General features: G+C 38.8%; 1 protein-coding gene across 5 annotated transcripts in view; it reads right to left on the reverse strand.

Moving 5' to 3' along the window:
* Map7d2 (MAP7 domain containing 2) overlaps positions 1-22,846 on the reverse strand; it is a 115,682-nt gene that overhangs the window by 34,420 nt on the left and 58,416 nt on the right. For 3 of the 5 annotated variants that reach the window (XM_040744143.1, XM_040744141.1, XM_040744144.1), the window contains exons 4-5: positions 2,764-2,875; positions 1,861-1,959 (exon numbers count right to left, since the gene is read on the reverse strand). In XM_040744143.1, the coding sequence (XP_040600077.1) occupies positions 1,861-1,959; positions 2,764-2,875 (211 nt within the window). The remainder of the gene's footprint in view (positions 1-1,860; positions 1,960-2,763; positions 2,876-22,846) is intronic. The other 2 variants (XM_040744145.1, XM_040744142.1) reach the window with 1 other exon arrangement.

The raw sequence follows: 22,846 nt of genomic DNA on the forward strand, positions 1-22,846 counted from the left end.
CACTCAGATACTCAGCTAAAATGATATTAATTCCACCTAGTGCTTTCTGGTGTCCTGACTTTTAAATATATCTGCATCAAACAAAACAAAACTAACCTAGCCAGATCCAGGGATAACTGTTCCTAGAAATATCTAACACCTTGACTAAAACTACATGAGCTTAAACAGAACTTTTCCTGGAGGTTATTTGAGGCTCAGGTTGGAAAAATAATGTAATTTGTAATGCAAGGAGTTGTGTTTAAAGTAGCACTAACTTCAGCAGTTACTGATTTTCCTATTTTTAAGATATATCATCAAAATGGCTCTTCTGCAAATGCTTTAACAATATAGTAAGGATTTAAACATCTGACCCTAGATTTGTTCTCATGTTCCAGTCATTGTTAAATCATTACAATCAACAGAAAAGAAAAGACAGTGCCTGTGAAGCTATGCCAGAACACAAGGCAAAAGTAAAATTATGTATGCGTTACTGATGAGAAAGCTAACTCCTAATATTTCCAAAATGTAACTTATGTTTTCAAATGAGACAATGCCTTGTACATGGCAATTTATGCTGACCAAGTGGCAATTTTAAATAATTTTAATTAAGCTAAAATCAAAATATGAAATATTATAATTGAGGATACATAAAATACTTGAAATAATATTTTACATTTTAACACTCACTGTTTGATTTTAATTACTTTACATTTCTGGAAAAATAAGCAACCACTAGAAATTATAAAACCATGTATATAAGTGTACACTTTTCTCTCTTTGCCTCAGGCTTTGATATGGTTTAGCACAATGTCTAGAAATTCAATAATTTGGTCAGAGATGATGCTCAGTGTTGGTGTGCTTGCTTAGTATAGGTTACACCAGGGGTTCCCCAGGAAAGTAGGGGAGAGGAAGAGAGGGGAAGTGGGAGGCAATTCGTTATTTTGTTTAACATGGATTGTTCTCTTGTTTAACTTTTTAAAATACAGCATTAAAATATTATCTCATCTTGATATTTTTTGTCATTCCCATATTTTTATGTCTGAATCACTCACCTCACCTTGTTACTAGCCTTAGGTAGTAATACTTTATTCTCTCCTTTGGGGGGTGGAGAACAAATCTCAACGCATAAAGCAAAATCTGTGATACTTAACACTACTAATAAGGTTATTCTGTGTCAGAGAAAAGCCAAAAAACAAAGACATTTATTCCTATAAATACTATGCCTCTCTATATTGCTGATAAATATCACACCCCTTCTATTTCTCATTTTCAGTTTATCATCCAAATGTATATTTCTAAATGCAAACTACGTTTTGCTCTTAATCTAGACCATAAAATTTTTTCATGTTTGTATCTAAAACAGGGAGCTTTTTAGACAGCGACAGAGTTAGGCACAAAGCCAAATTGTCTAATTATGTGGATTCTTCATGTTAGTACTTATAAATTCCCTACCACTACCTCTCAAACACTTCTCCAGAAATCCATCACATTAACCAAGCTCAAGTATTCTACTTAGAATTTTGTGTGTTTTCTGGTTTTTCACCAAAGTAATGAAAGTGCCTTGCTACTTGACACCTAAAACAAGATGACCAATGAGACTGTTAAATGTCTAAATGCACTAAAGTCCAATACTGATGAGATTTTATTTAAGGCAGAAGTTAGTGAACTGAGGATGAAATGTCTCCAGGACACTAAGATATAAGGCATGCAGCTCTAAGAACAAAAACATGTGAGCATGTCGTTCACAGCTCTAGAGAAAAATTCATGACAGGTCAGACTAATAAATCAATTGTGAAAGTACTGGAGACAGACACAGCGATGGAGGAGGGTGATCAGAACAGTTATCACAAAACACTATGGTATGGTGATGCTCGGGTATACCGTTGGTGGACTCGGCAGCAGCTGTAGTGGTCCCTGTGTCCGAAGGGAGGGTGCTGGCTGCTAAAGTTAGAGGAAGGGGTGGGGTATTTTCTGATTCACCTACACAGAAAAAATCAGAGCAAAGAGAGGTAAAAGAAAAAGTTCCAATTTTTGTTGCACTTTAGTTTTTAATAAAGAAATTTGAAAAGTAATAAATTAGTTATTGCCCTCTCAAAAAAGAAAAGGCGTATTCACTGCCAAATGATTAATAGAACAAGATGGCAAAGTCAAGAGATGGTAATTTAAACATCTGCTCTCAGAAAGACTTATTACACAACTCCTGCGTCACAGAATACTGAGATCACTGAAACATACTATGATAGCAAAAAGAGAAAAAGTCATCCTGATACTAGTAATAATCCATACATTTAGGCATTAGAAAATTTAAAGATGATTATGAATTGGATAATGAAGTAAATAAGTTGCTTTAAAATGAAATCAAAAGAGCAACAAAAAATCATAATGAAGAAGGAAAATGCCCAGCCCTTCTTAGAGAGTAATTGCTGTGCCTTTTCAAGTCACATCTAGGGTTGTGACTGTGCCTCCTGCCATTTACCTCACCTGAAATGAGATTATTTTTGGATCTGCATGCTTAGTCCAGCTATCCGGCTCTGCATTTGTTTTCTTTGCTTTTCTTTTGCTCTTTCCCAAAGCCCAGTATGCATGCTTCAGCTATCTGATAGCAAGAAGAATGACAGCTCCCTTTATGAGAAATGCATACACACACAGGAAGCATTACAGTTTAAGCATCTGAAAAGGTGCCTGTAAAGCTGTGCACAGCATCTTCCAAATCCTGCAGACATCCAGTCATGTCCGTGATCTCCCTATAGGGGCCCTGCAATGCAGAGATAGCATTAGACTCACCATCACGTCCTCCAGGCCCTGAAGCCGGTGATCCTGCCCATGAGCACTTCTTTTTCAGCTCTAGCTGCTGTGTGCGCTCCAGGGACCGGCGCATCATTGCTTCCAGGCGTTCCTGCCCAAATCCCAAAAAGCAAATAGCATAGAATATTAACAGAAAACAGTATCAACCACTTAGCTGTACTGCACTAATGCCTTAGTGCTCTGAATGAGTCACTAAATGGGGCTTTCTGTGCTCAGCATCCCAAACCCAGGCACATGTGCTCTCTTCACTACACCGGTGCCTTTAGGTGGGTGGAGAGTAAACAATACAGCTGGGCTACTGCTGGCTGCTCCAACCACAGACTGTGAACACTGTGTTCTGTCCTGTCCTCTACCCTCTCCTCCCTGGGGAGAAGCTGTTGCTATGCCAGCTCTTGATTTGTTTATGAATAATGCTCAATAAGCATTAACTCTTTCAAGCCTGTTTCAAATCTGATTAAGAGAACTGAAATTTGGTTTCAGTACCAAATATAGCCTTTCTAATTGGAAACATGAGAAAATTTAAGTTGAAGTATAATTTCAATTTTCAACCTTGTATATAGCTTTTGAGGAGAGCATTTGCTTTGAAACATATTTTATTAAGCTCCATTTCCATCCTTGAGCTCCTTTTCTACACTGTAATACTTTTCTTCTCATACTACTCTTAAGATAATACTCCACAGTCCAAGATTTGACAAGGGCACAGAAACTTCTGACTACACAACTACCCAATGCCTTGCCACAGTTAGGTATATGTCTATAGGTGAGGTGGTGGCAGGTACTAAGTAATTTTTAACTAGAAAATAAAAAGTTACCAGGCTTCTCTCTTAAAGGACGACTTATCAAATTACCCATACTAACCAAAGTGTTACTTTCATAAACTTGTTCTTGACAGTGAAGCAAAGGTGTTTTAATTCTACACCCCCACTAGCTCGATGACAATGCAAATACCAGCTCTTCTCCTAGCCTCTACCAGAGAAGCCTGAGGTAAGGCTGGTCATTACATTACAGTTCTCTTGGACTAGACTAACCCTCTATTAGACTCCAAATGCATAGGTAGGAATTTTGCTACTTAATAAAAACAAGAAAAAAAATTAATTTATGTAGGACATAAAAAACTGAGTAATCATGACTTAAACATCAGTGTTCTAGTTTGAGATCAGGCATTCTCCAATCGTGAGTGTGCATTTCTTGGATGTCCTATCCTGATGAGCTTGGGCCATTAAGTTCTGATGACGAACACTAGTGTTCTTCCAGAGAAAAACTGGAACTTGGAGGGAACAGAACTTTACCACCTGATGAGTGAAATATGGCTGCACCTGGGACTGAAACTAAATAGTATGTCATTATATGAATTTAACAAGCAATATAATTTGTTTTAAACACTTTACCCTAGAATAAATTTAGTTCAGGATGAGTTTTGGTAGATTTTCTTTCTAAATGTCAGAAGGACCTCATAAGACAGTCATTAATCTATTAAGAGACACAGTCAGAACAAAGACCTCTAAAGCCAGCCTTGTCAATGAACAGCTATTTAAGAGGAAGAATTATAAAGTACTACTTGCTCTTCTAAAGCCAGACATATCGCTGGAAAACTTAGGTAAAAAAAACCTTTAGATAATCTATTAATGCTGACCATCCTCAATTTCTTGAGCTACTCCAGATTACAACACTGGAAGCTTATTCTTTTGGACTTTGAGTAGATTTGTGATTCACACTTCACCCCTTTAACCATTTTACATTTCTGGGCTTCAATTTCCTCACCAATAAAATGAAGATGATACTACTTCCATCACCATTTCATACAAGGTTAATGGCTATCTCTAGTACCTGAGGTGGTTAAATCTTTAATCACTGCTAAGTGAATCTGAATGTCTAAGAAGACTAATAAGACAACTTAGAACAGCTGCTTTCAAATTTCAGCGTGGATGTATCAGAACCCCATGAAGGATTTGAGATTTATTCCTAGGATTTCTCAGTAATCTGAGGGTAGTACCTTCTTATATTTATTTTGGCAGTACTGAGGATTAGAACTCAAGACCTTGTACATGCTAAGCAACCAATGAATTACAGCTAACCCAATAATTTACAATTATAACTAGTTTTCAGCTGCTTCTACTAGTAGGACCTCACTGTTAGAACCACTATTTACAGATTAAAGGTTGAGCACAAGAAAGCAAGGGAAATAAAATTTACTCACACTAGAAAAGAACAGTATTCATAAATACTAGAACTGCATAGTGCTTACTAAGCTGCAGTTCTCCTGGGTATCACTGGTAACCAACAGAGGTTGGTGAAGGGCAAGGCATATTCCTGTTGCTTCAGTATGTTCTACAGTGTGGGCTTATGAGAAGAAAGGAGTGGAAGAAGGGAATCTTAACCCTTGACCTCTTTAGTTCTGGTTGACTAAATGACTAGACCAATCTGGAAAACTGTGACCAATAGTGATTATTGAGCTGGCCAAGCTGTATAAAAAATTCACTATAGCATTTGGGAAAATTGGACATTCACACATAGAAGAATGAAACTAGGTCCTATCTTTCACTCCACACAAAATGTTAAAAATGGATCAAAGATCTCAATTTAAAACCCAAAACTGAAACTTCTACAGAAAAACCTAATGAAACTACTTCAAGATCTAGGAATAGGCAAGGATTTTCCAGAAAGGACTCCAGGGGCTCATTAAACCATCCCAAGAAATGATAAATGATATCTTATCAAACTGAAAACTTTCTTCACAACAAAGGAAACAATTATCAGAGTGAAGAGACTGCTTACAAAATGAGAGACATCACAAACTATACAGCTCATGGAGGCTTAATATCAAGAATATATAAAGAACTACTAAACTTAAACATCCCATCACCCCAATTATCCAATTAATTAGCAGGCAAATGGATTAAACAGACAATTCTCAAAAAGAAAAAACAGGCCGGGCGGTGGTGGCGCACGCCTTTAATCCCAGCACTCAGGAGGCAGAGGCAGGCAGATCTCTGTGAGTTCGAGGCCAGGCTGGTCCGACAGCCTCCAAAACAATACAGAGAAACCCTGTCTCGTAAAAAAAAAATGAAAAAACAGAATGGCCAATAAATATTTGTAAAATATTCAATATCCCTAGCCATTAGAGAAATGTCAACTAAATCTTCATTGTAATTCTATCTTACCATAGAAGGATTGGCTATCATTAAGAGAACCAATTACACCAGGCAGTGATGGTGCACACCTTTAATCCCAGCATTTAGGATTAAAGAGGCAGGCTAATCTCTGTGAGTTCAAGTACAACCTGGCCTACAAGTGAGTTCCAGAACAGGCTCCAAAGCTACACAGAGAAACCCTGTCTTGAAAAACAAAACAAAACAAAACAAAATTACAACAAATACTGTCAAGGATGTTAGGGAAAGGATCCCCTTTTATACTGTTACCAGAAATGAAAATGAGTATAGCCACTATGGAAGTTAGAATGAAGATTCCTCAAAAAATGCATCAACTACATGAATGACCCAGTTTTATCACATACCTGAAGTGCACACATACCTGGAGGACTCTAGTTAGCATAACACAGGGATACTTGCATATCCATGTTTACAGTTGCAATATTTACAATAGCCAAGATAGTCAACCACCCTAGATATTTTCTTTCCCCCAATTGCCATATTATCTTGATCCATTAATCTATTAGTGATGAATGGATCAAGATAATATGGCAATTGGGAGAAAGAAAGGGACTAGAGCAAGAAAGTGCCATAATGCATCTGGAGAGATGGCTCAATGTTTTAGAGTGCCTATGTCAGGTGGCTCAAAACTGCCTATAACTCCAGCTCCAGGAGTACATGAAACCTTTTCTGGTCTCCACAGGTCAGATGTATGTACTACTCCCCACATACACATAAATAAAAATCAAAACAAAATATTTTTATAATGTGCCATAATGAAATCCATTAATTTATATACAACTTAAATAATAATGTAATAATAATAACTAATGGTGAATTAAAAGGTAAGTGATTACAAAAGCAAATGTGATATTTATATACAATGGATTTTTCAAAGATTTATTTTTATTTTATATGTGTAAATATTTTTCCTAAAGGTACATAAGAGTACTGTATGTGTGTCTAATGCCCATGGAGTTCAGAAAAGGGAGCCAGATTCCATTGAACTAGAGTAACATATGGTTGAGAACCACCATATAGGTGCTAGGAATCTAATCTGAGTCCTCTTCAAGAGCAGCCAGTGTTCTTAACCACTGAGCAATCTTTCCAGCCCCCAAAATGGAGTTTTATTTAGCCATAATGAAGAATGAAATTATGTCACTTGTAGGAAAATTGCTAGAACAAAAGATCATGATAAGCAAAACAAGCCAGACTCAGAAAGACACATTTTTCTCATACATGTAAAGTAGATTTAAATATAAATACATATATATACATAAATATACATGACATAAAAGTAGAGGAATAATGAGGGCAAAGAAGAATTATAAAAAGGTGGGGGAACAAGAGAGGAAATGTGGGAAAATTAATACAAAATATCACACTTTTTCAGATGTGGAATTTGTATTAAATTACACACACACACACACATATAGAACATGAAATCAGAAAAAGGTCTATTGGGGTAAGAAGGAGTAGGGAAAGATATTAAGGAAATAAATATGACCAAGACACAATTATATAAATAGGCAAATATATGTATATATGTAGAGTGAAAATGAAACCCATAAGTTCTGTGTTAACTAAAACTAAAATTAGTGAAAAATGTCAAGAAAAGTCCTCTAATACAGAATGATCTAGACACTGTTGCCTGGTGGTCAAGTGAGGGGGGGGGGAAGGAGGAGAAGGAGGAGAAGGAGAAGGAGGAGGAGGAGGAGGGAAGGGAGGGGAGAGAGACAGAGAGCAAGTGCTATACCTTTCCTACTGCTTTTACTGTATGTATTCATGAGTGACACTGTAAAGACAATCACCCAGTGTTCCACCACAGGCTTCACAGGAGGGCTCCTTTCTACAAACAGATTTTCTATATTAGCTACTAAGCAATGCGAGTGTGAGTTTAGATGTGTCCACCTAACTTGAAGCTACTCTTTGAAAGAAGATTTTCTTAGTTATTTGTTTCACACAAACAAGGAATAGAGTTGTTCTTTCTATAAATCCCACCTTCCAGGGCAATTAGTCAAGAAGGTACATTGAATGAAGATTAGGTGAACAAATCAAATTGTCCACTAACACTTAAGATGACAAGAACTTGTTCTAGCAGCTCAGTTATGAAGGCATGTGGCATATGGGATGCTACAGGAAGTGAAGGTGACTTCTACCAAGCATATTAGTTTGTTCAAGGACAGGTTCTCAAATGGATACTGGACATGGCACCCTCCATAGGACAACTGCTGTCACTGCCACACTCTTGCTAATTCACAAAACCTCCAAGAGTCAGGGTATTGGTTTTGCCTTATAGAAAATGGAATATCATGCCAGATGATCTGGTCTTGATGTATCTGAATCATTAGTGGCTTCACTTTAGGATAATTTCTGAAATTTGGTTATGTGGTACTAAGAGATACTGAGATCACCCACTTTTGCATGGCGACACATAAGGTTTGAACAACATCATGGCCATCACAGGAATATGAATCAGGGAAGGGCTGCATGGAAAAGAGGAGCTGACAGACATGATCTTCTGAATATCAGACCCAGAGAGGTAAGATTCCTGCAAAACTTTCCAATAGGCAGCAGAAGCAAAATGGCCTATATCAGATAGATAATCTTTCCACTGAAGTGGTTTTTTTTGGTTGACAGAGACAGAACATGACTGAAAGAACTTAAATTCTGTACTGAGGGAAAAATTAAGATTCTGGAGCCAGGTGTTGAATATTTAACAGCTCTCACTGAGATCTCTAAGAACCACAGAGTTGATCACAGAAGGTTTCCTTTTGAGAACTTTCACAGTGCAGAGCAATCCCACTGCCCTAAAGATCACTCATAAAAACACGAACTTTTTGTATCAGCAGTATACTAACCCTGGTGTGGTTAACTGGTTAGCCTATGTGTGGAAAGTTCCTAAGCTACCTCTGGGTCTCCTGAGGCCCTGAGGGTGGGAGCAGGTGACAAGCTTCTGCTTTCTTGGGTCGCTACCCAACCTTACAAAGCCCAGTTCTCATCACAGACATGACCTGCTAAAGCTGTGCCACATAAATACTAAGAAGAAGAGAAAAGTAATTTCAGGGTGTGTTCATGCTGACAAGAGGTCAGATTATATCCTCTATTACATTGTGGATAAAAATAAATTACAGAACTGGAAAACATCCAGAAGTTAACCTATTAAAAGTTAAGCTATATCAGGACCAACCATCTAACATAATACCCCCTAATCAACAAGGAATATGAGACTGACTGACTACATTAAGGGATGTTCTATAAAGGAAAATCATGCACAGGAATTGCCTCCAAAGTGGACCCCCATGACACTGCAGGATGTGCTGAAGCACAAGAAGCATCTAATGTGACATTTCATAGTGTTCCTTTCTGGAAGAATTAGTTACAAGCTTTCTCTTGAATCAGCAATCCAGAAGGATGTCAAGAATTAAAATAGGAAGGTCAGGGAGAAAGAGAACAAATTCTAAGTAATCAAGGAATGGAGGATGGGAAAGGAAGAAAATGGGCAACTCCAGTGACTCATGAAAAACACACAGGCTAAGAATGAATAAGTCAGTCTATCTTAGGTTACCCAAACAGCTTCTCATACACTGGCTCCCCTTGCCAATATTGAGGATTGAACCTAGGGATACATATTTGTTAGGAAAGTGCTATATCACTGAGTTGTACCCTCAGCCCACTTTTTAAACTATCTACACTGAAATAAATTGAGATAAATTGCTCATAACTAAGACATCCTATGAAAACTTTTGATCCTCCTGTTCTAGACTCCTAAAAAGCTAGGTTACAGACCTGTACCATCAGGCCTATGTGAGTTTTGTTTGGTTTTGTTTTTCTGGATTTTTATCCTGAATTTAAAAAATGTTTTATTAAAATATGGTCTTATATAGCCTGGGTGAGTCTCAAACTGTTTATGAAACCAAGGGTAAACTTGCAATTTTGAACCTTCAGTCTCTATTTTCATGTGGCTTACTTTTTAAATAGTATATAGAGTGTTTCATGTATTCTGGAGTTCTATCTTGACCTTGCCTCCACCAAAATCAGCTGAAATAACTGGAGAGTCTCACATTTCTAGTGATTACTCTGTACTAGGTGCTTGCTGGGTACTTTTACAAGTCACCTTCTTCAGTCCCTGTACCTTTGTTTGGGTCTGAGGAAACAGAGTTGGGAGAAGGTTATATGACTTGCTCTAGTTGCCAGTTGCTTAGTGATAGGAATGAGGTATAAAATGAGAGCAGAAAAAGTCACAGCAAACAGACTGAAGCCAGCAACAGTGAACTACAGGGAGTAGCCTTGCTTAGACATTCACCTGCTAAAAAAACAAATAAATCACCATAAATAGGCGCCACTTTACAGGCAAAGATGGATCTCAGTATGTGTGGTTCAGTTCATGGTCAATGTTCATATGTCCTCTTTAAAATTAAATAAAAGAGAAAGTGGACTCTGGCTAGGGAAGCAGGTAGGCTGACTAGAGATTATCACCAATCCATTTGATCTTCCAAATCCAATCATCCAGTTTCATCCCCATATCCAGTGGACCACAAAGATCTTCCCTTCCTAATCTCCCTCCTCCTACTCATTGTTTTTAATCCCAGCCCCCACTTCCAGCATGCACTCCCTGGGAACTGACAAGCCACTCTCACCAGGTAAACAAGTAGGCTAACTTCAGATCTTCACTTCTTCCTCCATTCTTCCAAGTCCAATCCCCAAGTCTCATCCTTAGCTCTGCAGCAGACATTCTGCTGTGGTCTTTCCTCACTCTCTGCCCCCATTCCCAGTGAATTTAGCAGGTCCTTGTGAAACACAATTTTCCTCCCTTCTGTAGGCCCCTATAGGTCCCACCATGCCTATTCCTAAGTGTGAGCTCCCGATACTCAGGAATACATTTTAACTTAAAACTCCCAGAGGTCACAAATATAAAGATCCCAGAAGAATTTCCTACCAGGCAACACATAGCCACAACTCTATCCTAAGAACCAGAAAGGGCAACAGAAACCAGGCACACAATAACCACCCAATAAAGAAAGACAAGACCAAATATCAACACCTAGAGTTACAATCATCTCAATTCTAAATGTCTAGACAGCAGCATAAAAACACAATCATTATCAGCCAGGATAGTATGTCTCCACTAGAGCCCAGCAACCCTATCGCAGGAGACCCTAAGAAATGGAATATAGCGCCAGGCGGTGGTGGCGCATGCCTTTAATCCCAGCACTCGGGAGGCAGAGGTAGGCGTATCTCTGTGAATTCGAGGCTGGGCTGGACCGATAGCCTCCAAAACAATACAGAGAAACCCTGTCTCATAAAACAAACAAACAAAAAAAGAAATACAATATAGCATAAGACAAGGTCTTCAAAACAACCTGTATGAATATGTCAGAGATCCTTAAAGAGGAAATGAATAGATCACTTAAAGAAATCTATAAAAACACAAACAATCGAGAGGCTCAGTCTTTAGTCCCCTCTGGCCCCTGCCCTGTGCTTGAAGTGAGTGGGGGCTCTGGTCTGGGCCCCAACTCCTGACATCCCCCTGCTTCCATCTCCCTGGGTGTGCTCTGCACCTAGACTGAACCCGCCCCATGAGAAAGAACCACCCTGAGTCTGGCCACACCTCAGTCTTCAGTCCCCTCTGGCGCCCTCCCTGAGCTTGAGTATTCAGTCCCCTCAGGTCTCTGCCCTGTGCTTGAGAGCGTCTCAGACTCACCTGCACCCATCGTGAAACCCATCAGAGTATTGGACCTGCTTGAACGCACTAGAAGAGATCCTTAGACCCAAACCCACCAGGAGAGGAAGAGACCCCATGAGCTCCCACTGAAAAAAAGGATGGGAAGACAGCAATATAAAAACACAGCCAACAACAGAAGAACCAGTATGACACCACCAGAGTCTAGAGACTCTACACCAGCAAGACCTGGACATCACAACACAGATGAAACAGAAAAAAATGACCTTCAAAACAAAATCATGAAAGTGATAGAGGCCCGCAAAGAGGATATGAGGAAATCCCTTAAAAAATGGAAGGAAAAACAACCCCAAAAAATGCAAGGAATCAACAAATCTCTTAAAGAAAGCAAGGAAAGCCAAGAAAAAAATCAAACAGATGAAGGAAATAATTCAAACAGTTCAAGACCTGAAAACTGAAATGGAGACAATTAAACAAAAACTGAGGTAATGCTGGCAAGAGAAAACCTGAACAATCAGGAACTACAGATGCAAGCATAACAAACAGAATACAAGAGATGGAAGACAGAATCTCAGGTGCTGAAGATAAACTAGAGGAAATAGATTCATCGATAAAAGAAAGTCTTAAATCTAAGAAATCCTTAACACAAAATATCCAGGAAATATGGGACACCGTGAAAAGACCAAACCTAAGAATAATAGGTATGGAAGAAGACGAAGAAGCCCAGCTCAATGGTGCAGAAAATATATTCAACAAAATCATGGAAGAAAACTTTCCCAACCTGAAGAAGGAGATGCCTATGAAACTACAAAAAATCTTACTGGACACCAAATAGACTGAACCCAAAAAAAAGTTCCTTTGCCACATAATAATAAAAACAACAAACACACAGAATAAACAAAGAACATTAAGAGCAGCAAAGGAAAAAGGCCAAGTAACATATAAAGGTAAACCTATCGGAATTACACCCCACTTCTCCATGGAAACTCTGAAAGTCAAAAAATCCTGGATAGATGTTCTACAAACACTAAGAGACCACAGATGTCAGCCCAGACTATTATTCCCAGCAAAACTCTCAATCACTATAGATAGACAAAACAAGATATTCCGTGACAAAATCAGATTTACACGATACATATCCACAAATCCAGCCCTACAGAAAGTTCTAGAAGGAGAACTCCAACCCAAGGAAGTTAACTACACTCAAAATAACATGGGCAATAGATAACCTTCTTCACCAGAAGTCAGAAATAAGGGAAAAACTCACACATAAAATCACCACCAAAAACGGATCCAAAGCAAACAAGAACCAACAATCGATGGCCATTATTATCCCTGAATATCAATGATCTTAACTCACCTACAAAAAGACTCGGACTAACAGAATAGATATGAAGGCAGAACCCATTCTCTGCAACATACAAGAAACACACCTCAATTTCAAAGACAAACTTTACCTCAAGGCGAAGGGTTGGGAAAATATTTTCCAATCAAATGGACGGAAGAAGCAAGCAGGTGTAGCAATCCTAATATCTAACAAATTAGACTTTAAAATAAAATCAATCAAAAGAGATGAAGAAGGTCACTTCATACTCATCGCAGGAGAAATCCACCAAGATGAAGTCTCAATTCTGAACATCTATGCCCCAAATACAAAGCCATCCATGTTTATAAAAGAAACATTACTAAAACTCAAAGCACATATAAAACCTCACACACTTGTAGTGGGATAATTCAACACCCCACTCTCCCCACTAGACAAGACCACAAGACAGAAACTTAACAAGGATATGAAAGATCTAATAGAAGTTATGACCCAATTGGGTTTAACAGACATCTTTAGAACACTCCATCCAAACACAAAAGAATATATCTTCTTTTCGGTGCTACACGGAACCTTCTCAAAAATCTACCACATACTTGGCAACATAGCAAACCTCAACAGGTACAAAAAATTTGGAATAACTCCATGCATCTTATCAGACCACCATGTTTTAAAGTTAGAATTCAACAACAACACAAATCACAGAAATCCTACAAACTCATGGAAATTGAATAATGCACAATTGCATCACTCCTGGGTCAAAGAAGAAATAAAAAAAGAAATTAAAGACTTCCTAGAATTCAATGAGAATGAAGACACAACATAACCAAATTTATGGGACACTTTAAAAGCAGTTCTAAGGGGAAAGTTCATAGCACTAAGTGCCCACATGAAGAAACTGGAGAATAGTCACACTAGAGAATTAACAGCACAACTAAAAGCTCTAGAACAAAAGGAAGCAAACCCACCCCAGAGGAGCAGATGCCAGGAAATAATTGAATTGAGGCCTGAAATCAATAAAGTAGAAACTAGGAAAATGATACAAAGAATCAATGTAACAAAGAGTTGGTTCTTTGAGAAAATCAACAAGATAGACAAACCTTTATCCAAACTTACCAAATGGCAGAGTATGAACATGCAAATTAACAAAATCAGAAATGAAAAGGGGGACATAACAACGGATAGTGAGGAAATCCAGAGAATCATCACGTCATATTTTGAAAAGCTATACTCTACAAAATTCAAACACTTAAAGGAAATGGACAATTTTCTGGATAGATATCACTTACCAAAATTAAATCAAGAACAGATAATCAATTTAAAATAGACTTATATAACACCTAAGGAAATATAAGCAGGCATCAAAAGTCACCCAACCAAAAAAAAGCCCAGGGCCAGATGGCTTCCGCACAGAATTTTACCAGAAATTCAAAGAACAGGTTATACCAATTCTCCTCAAAGTATTCCATGCAATAGAAGCAGAAGGGTCTTTGCCAAACTCTTTTTACGAGGCTTCAATAACATTGATACCCAAGCCACACAAAGACACAACTAAGAAAGAGAACTTCAGACCAATATCCCTCATGAACACTGATGCAAAAATACTCAATAAAATACTGGCAAATTGAATCCAAGAACACATCAGAAAAATCATACACCATGATCAAGTAGGCTTCACTCCATGGATGCAGGGATGGTTCCACATATGAAAATCCATCGATGTAATCCACCATATAAACAAGCTGAGAAACAAAAATCACATGCTCATCTCACTAGATGCTGAAAAAGCCTTTGACAAAATCCAACATTTATTCATGATAAAGGTCTTGGAGAGATCTGGGATAACAGGGACATACTTAAACATAATAAAAGCTATATACAGTAAACCAACAGCCAACATCAAACTGAATGGGGAGAAACTCAAGGCAATTCCTCTAAAATCAGGAACAAGACAAGGCTGTTCTCTATTCCCATACCTCTTCAATATTGTACTCGAAGTTCTAGCTAGAGCAGTAAGACAACAAAAGGAGATCAAGAGAATACAAGTTGAGCCGGGTGGTGGTGGCGCACACCTTTAATCCCAGCACTCGGGAGGCAGAAGCAGGAGGATCTCTGTGAGTTCGAGGCCAGGCTGGACCAACAGCCTCCAAAATAATACAGAGAAACTCTGTCTCATAAAACCAAAAAAAAAAAAAAAAGGAGAATACAAGTTGGAAAGGAAGAGGTCAAACTTTGTCTATTTGCAGATGATATAGTAGTTTACATAAGTGACCCAAGAAACTCTACCAGGGAACTATTACAGCTAATAAACACATTGAGCAAAGTGGCAGGATAACAAGATCAACTCAAGAAAATCAGTAGCCCTACTATATACAGACAATAAGAGGGCTGAGAAAGAAATCAGAGAAACATCACCTTTTACAATTGCCACACACAACATAAAATACCTTGGGATAACGCTAACCAAACAAGTGAAAGACCTGTATTGCAAGAACTTTGAGTCTTTAAAGAAAGAAATTAAAGAAGACACCAGAAAATGGAAAGATCTCCTATGCTTTTGGATAGGTAGGATCAATGTAGTAAAAAATGGAAATCCTGCCAAAAGTAATCTACAGACTCAATGCAATCCCCATCAAAATCCCAGCACAATTCTTCACAGACCTTGAAAGAACAATTCTCAATTTATATGGAAAACCAGAAAAAAACCTAGGATAGCCAAGACAACCCTGCTCAACAAAGCAGCGTCTGGAGGCATCACCATCCCTGACTTCAAGCTCTATTATAGAGCTATAGTCCTGAAAACAGCTTAGGAATTGGCACAAAAATTGACAGGTAGACCAATGGAATCTGATTGAACACCCTGAGATTAATCCACAAACCTAAGAACACCTGATTTTTGACAATGAAGCTAAAATTATACAATGGAAAAAAGATAGCATCTTCAACAAATGGTGCTGGCATAACTGGATATTGGTATGTAGAAGACTGCAGAGAGATCCATGTCTATCGCCATGTACAAAACTTAAGTCCAAATGGATCAAAGACCTCAACATAAATCCAGCCACACTGAACCTCTTAGAAGAGAAAGTGGGAGGTACCTTGAACGAATTGGTACAGGAGACTGCTTCCTGAATATAACACCAGTAGAACAAACAATGAGATCAACAATTAATAAATGGGACCTCCTGAAACTGAGAAGCTTCTGTAAGGCAAAGGACACAGTCAGCAAGACAAAAAGGCACCCCACAGATTGGGAAAAGATATTCACGAACCCCACATCTGACAGAGAGCTGATCTCCAAAATTTACAAAAACTCAAGAAGTCTCCAAAACACCAAAGGATCCAATTAAAAAGTGGGGGATTGAACTAAATAGAGAATTCTCAATAGAGGAGTCTAAAATGGCTGAGAGACACTTAAGAAAGTGCTCAACATCCTTAGCCATTAGGGAAATGCAAATCAAAACAACTCTGAGATATCATCTTATTCATGTCAGAATGGCTAAAATCAAAAACGCCAATGACAGTTTATGATGGAGAAGATGTGGAGAAAGGGGAACACTTGTCCATTGCTGGTGGGAGTGCCAACTTGTACAGCCACTTTGGAAGTATGGAGATTTCTAAGGGAAAATGGGACTCAGTCTACCACAAGATCCAGCAATTCCACTCTTAGGCATATACCCAAAAGATGCCCAGTCACACATCAAGGTTGTATGTTCCACTATGTTCATAGCAGCATTATATGTAATAGCTAGATACTGGAAGCAACCTAGATGCCCCAAAAACTGAACAGTGGATAGAGAAAATGTGGTACATTTACACAATGGATTACTACTCAGCAGAAAAAAAAACAATGGAATGTTGAGATTTGCAGGCAAAGGGATCGCACTAGAAGAAACCATCCTGAGTGAGGTAACCCAGTCACAAAAAGACAAACATGGTATGTACTCACTCATATATGGATTTTAGACATGGATCACGGGAGTGTCAGCCTGCAATCCCAGTGTCAGTGAGTCTGGGAAACAGGGAGGTTCCCAAGAGAGATGCATGATACCCCCAGAGAAGTAGAATGAGGCAAGATCTCCTGAGCAGATTGGGAACATCGGGGCAGGGGAGAGGGAACCAGGAAAAAGAGAGGGGGAGAAGAGGAGGGGAGAAGAAGGCATGGGGGATCAGGAAGGTTGAGTTGAGGTAAGAATAGAGGAGAGCAGGATGAGAGAGACCATAATAGATGGAGTCATTATAGGTTTGAGGAGAGAGCTGACAATAGTGAGATTTCCAGAGATCTACAGGGATAACACCAACTGGCAAACTAAGCAATAGCAGAGAGACTACATTAATAGTCCCTCCCTGATGATAAGGTTGATGACTACCCTATATGCCATCCTAGAACCTTCATCCAGTGACTGATGGAAGCAGAGGCAGATACCCACAGCTAAACACTGAACTGAACTCCTGGAACCCAGTGACAGATATGGAGGCGTGATGAGCAAAGGGGTCAAGAACGTGCTTGTGAAACCCACAAAGACAGCTGCCCGGACATGGAGGAGCTCTTGAACCCCAGACTGATGGCTGAGAGGCCAACAGGGGACTGATCCAGACTCCATGAATGTAGTGTCAGTGAGGAAGCCTCAGAAATCTCTGGGTCCTTGGGTAGTATATTAGTGTTTACCATGGCATACAAATGAACTCTGGGAGCCCATTCCACATGGAGGAATGCTCTCTCAGCCTGGACACATGGGGAAGGGCCCAGGCCCTGCCCTAGATGAAATAATAGATTCTGGAGACTTCCTCCAAGAAGGCCTTACCCTCACTGGGGAATGTGGGGATTAGGTAGGGGGCTGGAGGGACTGATGGAGGGACAAGGGAGGAGGAGTAGGAGAGGGAGCTGGGATTGACATGTGAAGCATGCATGTTTCTAATTTAAATAAAAACATATATTGAGGGGGAAAAGTACAAGAAGCATATAGAATACCAAATAGAAATGGACCAGAAAAGAAAGTCCCCTTAGCACATAACAATCAAAACACTAAATGTACAGAAAAAAATATTAAAAGCTTCAGGGAAAAAAGACCAAGTAACATATAAAGGCAAACCTATTAGAATTTCACCTGACTTCTCAATGAGGACTCTTAAACCCAGAAGGTGCAGGACACATGTGCTATAGACTCTTAAGAAGTGACCCAAACCCAGGGTTATAACTTGGCCTGTCCCCTCATCCACCCCATCTATGATCTGCTAGAGCACGTGAAGGGACCTGTCCCACAGACCCAAAGCTGCAGGATCTCCACAACACAGGGCAACAATGGGATATCCAGGAGGAGCCCTAGTTAGGGTCCAGCATCAATAGTGTAGTAGAAACCAGAGGCCTTGAACCAGACCAGTGACTCTTTGCAATGAACACCTGCAAATAAAGATATATGAACAAATGGGTTTACAATGTGACTCATTGTGTCACACCATAGCTTCCATGATGAGATTTTAAGTTTTTCTATTTTTTTTCTTAAATTTTGTTTTAATTGGTGGAGTATGCAGGGACAGATGAGAAGAGACAGAGAAATGAATGGGATCAAGATACATGATGTAAAAGACACATAGAATAAATAATTTTTAAAGACATAAAATTTTAAGAAAAGATCAGATAAGCAATTTAAATAGGCCTATAAACCCTAGTGAAATAAAAGCATAATTAAGTCTCCCCACCAAAAAAAAAAGAAAGAAAAGAAAAAAGAAAGCCCAGGGCCAGATGGATTTAGCACAGAATGCTACCAGACTTTCAAAAAAGAGTTAATGTCAATACTCCTCAAATTATTCCACAAAATAGAAACAGGAGGAACACTGCCAAATTTGTTTTATGATGTCACAGTTACCCTGATACCCAACCACATAAAGACCCAAAGACCCAACAAAGAAAGAATTACAGACCAATTTTCTTTATAAGATGCAAAATTTCCCAATAACATACTTGCAAAGTGAATCCAAGAACACATTCAAAAGATCATCCACCATGATCAAGCAGACTTCATCTAAGAGATAAAGGGATGGTTCAATATACATAAATCTACAAATGTAATTCACCATATAAACAAACTGAAAGACAAAAAACCACAATATCATCTCATTTGATGCTGAAAAGGGCTTGGAAAAAAATCCAACACCTCTTCATGATAAAAGTCTTGGAGCTATCAGGAACACAAGGAACATACCTAGACATAACAAATGGAATATACAATAACCCAACAACGAACATCAAACTAAATGGAGAGAAACTCAAAGCAATTCCATTAAAATCAGGAACAAGACAAGGCTGTCCATTCTCTCCATAGCTATTCAGTATAGTACCTGAAGTATTAACTACAGGAATAAGACAACTTAAGGAGATCAGAGATATACAAATTAGAAAGGAAGAAGTCAAAGTATCTTTATTTGAAGATGATATAATAGTATAACCTAAAAATTCCACCACGAAACTCCTACAGCTGATAAACACTTTCAGCAAAGTAGCTGGATACAAAATTAACTGAAAAAAAAAGTAGCCCTCCTATATACAAATGGTAAACAGACACCAGGAAAACACCTTTCACAATAGCCTCAAATCTTGTATTATACAAGTGAAAGACTTATTTGTAATAGTGACTTCAAGTCACTGAAAAAAGGAACTGAATATATCAGAAGATGGAAAGATCTCCCATGCTCATGGATCAGTAGGATTAATATAGTAAAAAAACAGCCATACTACCAAAAGCAATTAAATCCCCATCTCAACTCATAAAGATCTTGAAAGGACATTTTTTGTAACTTCACATGGAAACATAAAAAATTCACGATAACTAAAATGATCCTGAATAATAAAACAACTGTGGGAGGGTATCTCTATCCCCTTCAAGTTGTACTACAGGGGTATAGTAATAAAAACACAATGGTATTGGCACAAAAATAGACATGTTGATCAATGGAATTAAAGACCCAGACATAAATCCACACACCCATGAACACCTGATTTTTTATAAAGAAGCTAGAAACACATTTGAAAAGAGACAGCATCTTAAACAAATGGTGGTGGTAAAACTGGATGTCTGAATGTAGAAGAATGAAAATAGATCCATACTTATTCCCCTGTACAAAACACAAGTCCAGGTGGATCAACAACCTCAGTATAAAATCAGATACATTGAACCTGATAGAAGAGAAAGTGAGGAACAGCCTTGAATACATTGGCACAGGAGAGAACTTTCTGAACAGAACATCAAGAGTGCAGGCACCAAGGCCATCAAGGGGTCTGGATGGTGTGGTGGGGATGACAACAGAGGGACCAGATGAGGGAAAGATGGAGGGAGAGAATACTAGGAGAGACAACTGGAATCTGGGGGTATCTCTGCAAAGAACTAGAAACCTAGTACAATGAAAACTCTCAGGGATCTATGAGGGTAACACTAGCTAGGACTCCTAGCAATGGTGGAATAAAGAGCCTGAAATAGCCATCTCCTGGAACCAGGCAGGACTTCCAATGGAAGAATGGGGACACCAACCCCGCCACAAAACCTTCAATTGTAAAAGAGGTGAACCAATGACTGTTCCAGCTTGAGACCCATACCATGAGCGAGCTCACCCCAGACACTGTCTGGAGGGCCAGAACACTGAGACTGGATAGCCCAGATACCTAGGATAGAACAAAGCACCTAGAATAGACCCAAACCAAAAACAAAAATGTCAATTAAGTAATTCCTAATGATACTCTGCTATACTCATAGATTGGTGCCTAGCCCAGCTGTCATCAGAAAGGCTTCACCCAGAAATTGATGGAAACAGCCAAACATTAGGCAGAGCTCAGGGAATTTTGCAGAAGAGAGGGAGGAAAATCTGTAGTAGTGAGAGGGGTCAAGGACACCACAAGAAAGCCCACAGAATCAACTAACCAGGGAACATAGATGGAACCAACAATCAGGGAGCCTGCATGGGATTGAACTAGGCCTTCTGCCATATATTTTACAATTATGTAACTTGGTGTTCTTATGGGACTCCTAACAGTGGGAACAGGGGTTGTCTCTGACTCTGCTGCCTGCTTTTGGGATCCTTTCCACCTATTGGGCTGCCTCATCTAGCCTTTATACAGTATGAGGTTCCTAGTCTCACTGCAACTTGAAATACCATGTCTGGTTGATATCCATGGGAGGTTTGCCCTTTTCTGAAGAAAAACAAAGGAAACGTGGATGGGTTGGGGCAGGTGTAGGGACTTGGGAGGAGAGAAAGTAGGGGAAACCGTGGTTTGGCTAAATATATAAATAAATAAATGGACTTCATAAAACTGAAAAGCTTCTGCACAGCAAATAACACTGTCATTCAAAGTAGCAGCCTACAGAATGGGAAACTATTTTTACCAACTACAAATCTGATAGAAAGATCATATCCAAAATATAAAAAGAACTCAAAAAACTAGATATCAAGAAGACAATTAATCCAAATTTTAAAAAATGAAGTGCATATCTAAAAAGAGAATTTTCAAAAGAGTAAACTCAAATGGTTGAAAAACACTTAAAGAAATGTTTAACATACTTAGCCATCGGAAAATGTAAACCAAAACTACTTGAGATTCCATCTTACATCCATCAGAATAGCTAAGATCAATAAAACAAGTGACGGCTCATGCTAGAAAGGATGGAGCAAGGAGAATACTCCTCCATTGATGGTAGGAGTGCAAACTTGTACAGTCACCATAGAAACCAATATGGTGGTTCCTCAGAAAGTTGGGAATTGATCTTCATCAAGATCCAGCTATACCACTCCTAGGCATATTCCCAAAGAATGCTTCATCCTACCATAAGGATACTTGCTCAACCATGTCCACTGTTGCTCTATTTGTAATAGCCAGAAACTGGAAGTAACCTAGATGTCACTCAAAAGAAGAATAAATAAAGAAAATGTGGTACATTTACACAATGGAGTATTACTCAGCAGTTCAAAAATGAAATCATGAAATTCACAGGTAAATGTATAGAACTAGAAAAAAATCATCCCGAGTGAGGTATCCCAGACCCAGAAACACAAATAGGGTACATATTCACTTATATGTAGATAATAGCCATTATATCAATGATAACCAACTACAATCCATAGAACCCAGAGGTCAGGTACAGAGCAAATGACTAGGGGACACATATAAATCTCCTTAGGAAAGGGAAATAGATTAGATAATTATGGATGGATAGGCAGGAATAGGAGAATCAAGTAGGGAGCAGGAGGGGAGAAGGGGATGAGAAAGGGAATATGGGGAGAAACAGCTAAAATTAAGGGGCATTTGAGGGTCATAAGGAAACCTAATACAGTAGGAGCTTGCTAACATGCATATATGAAGGTGATTTAAATGAAATTGCCAAATAATGGAGTAGACAAGAATCCCAACTAAACAACTATGGTCACCAAATGAAGCTTCCAATACTAGAATTGGGTTACATCTAATTGAGCTGTTGGCCAAAATAGTGCCATGGGCATCACTTTACAAGTCTTTTGCCAAGACTATAGGTTGCTATCCACAAACTGACAGCAAGTCCCATTGCTGAAGATATACAAATCAGTGAACATAGAGAAGTTGAGCTGGTACCTACATAAGAGCCTTTACCACTAAGTTCTTGGTACAGAAAGATACTTTGCATGCTACCAAAAGAGAAACTTCAACACCAAGCTAGCCACAAACCCTTTGACACCTACAAGGGTGTCTTGCTTGCAAAATATACTAGGGCAATGGTGACACAGAACTTGTGGGATAACTAACCAGTACCTGATTTGATTTACAGCCCATTCTACAAGACAGAACCCATACTCCTTGGGTGACCAAGAACCTGAGACTAGACAGTCTAGGTACCTACGGAAAAACCAAATAATACTATTCTAAAAACAAAACAAAAATGTAGC

This window comes from Mesocricetus auratus, unplaced genomic scaffold (genome assembly GCF_017639785.1).
Source record: "Mesocricetus auratus isolate SY011 unplaced genomic scaffold, BCM_Maur_2.0 Super-Scaffold_100003, whole genome shotgun sequence".
NCBI lineage: Eukaryota > Metazoa > Chordata > Mammalia > Rodentia > Cricetidae > Mesocricetus > Mesocricetus auratus.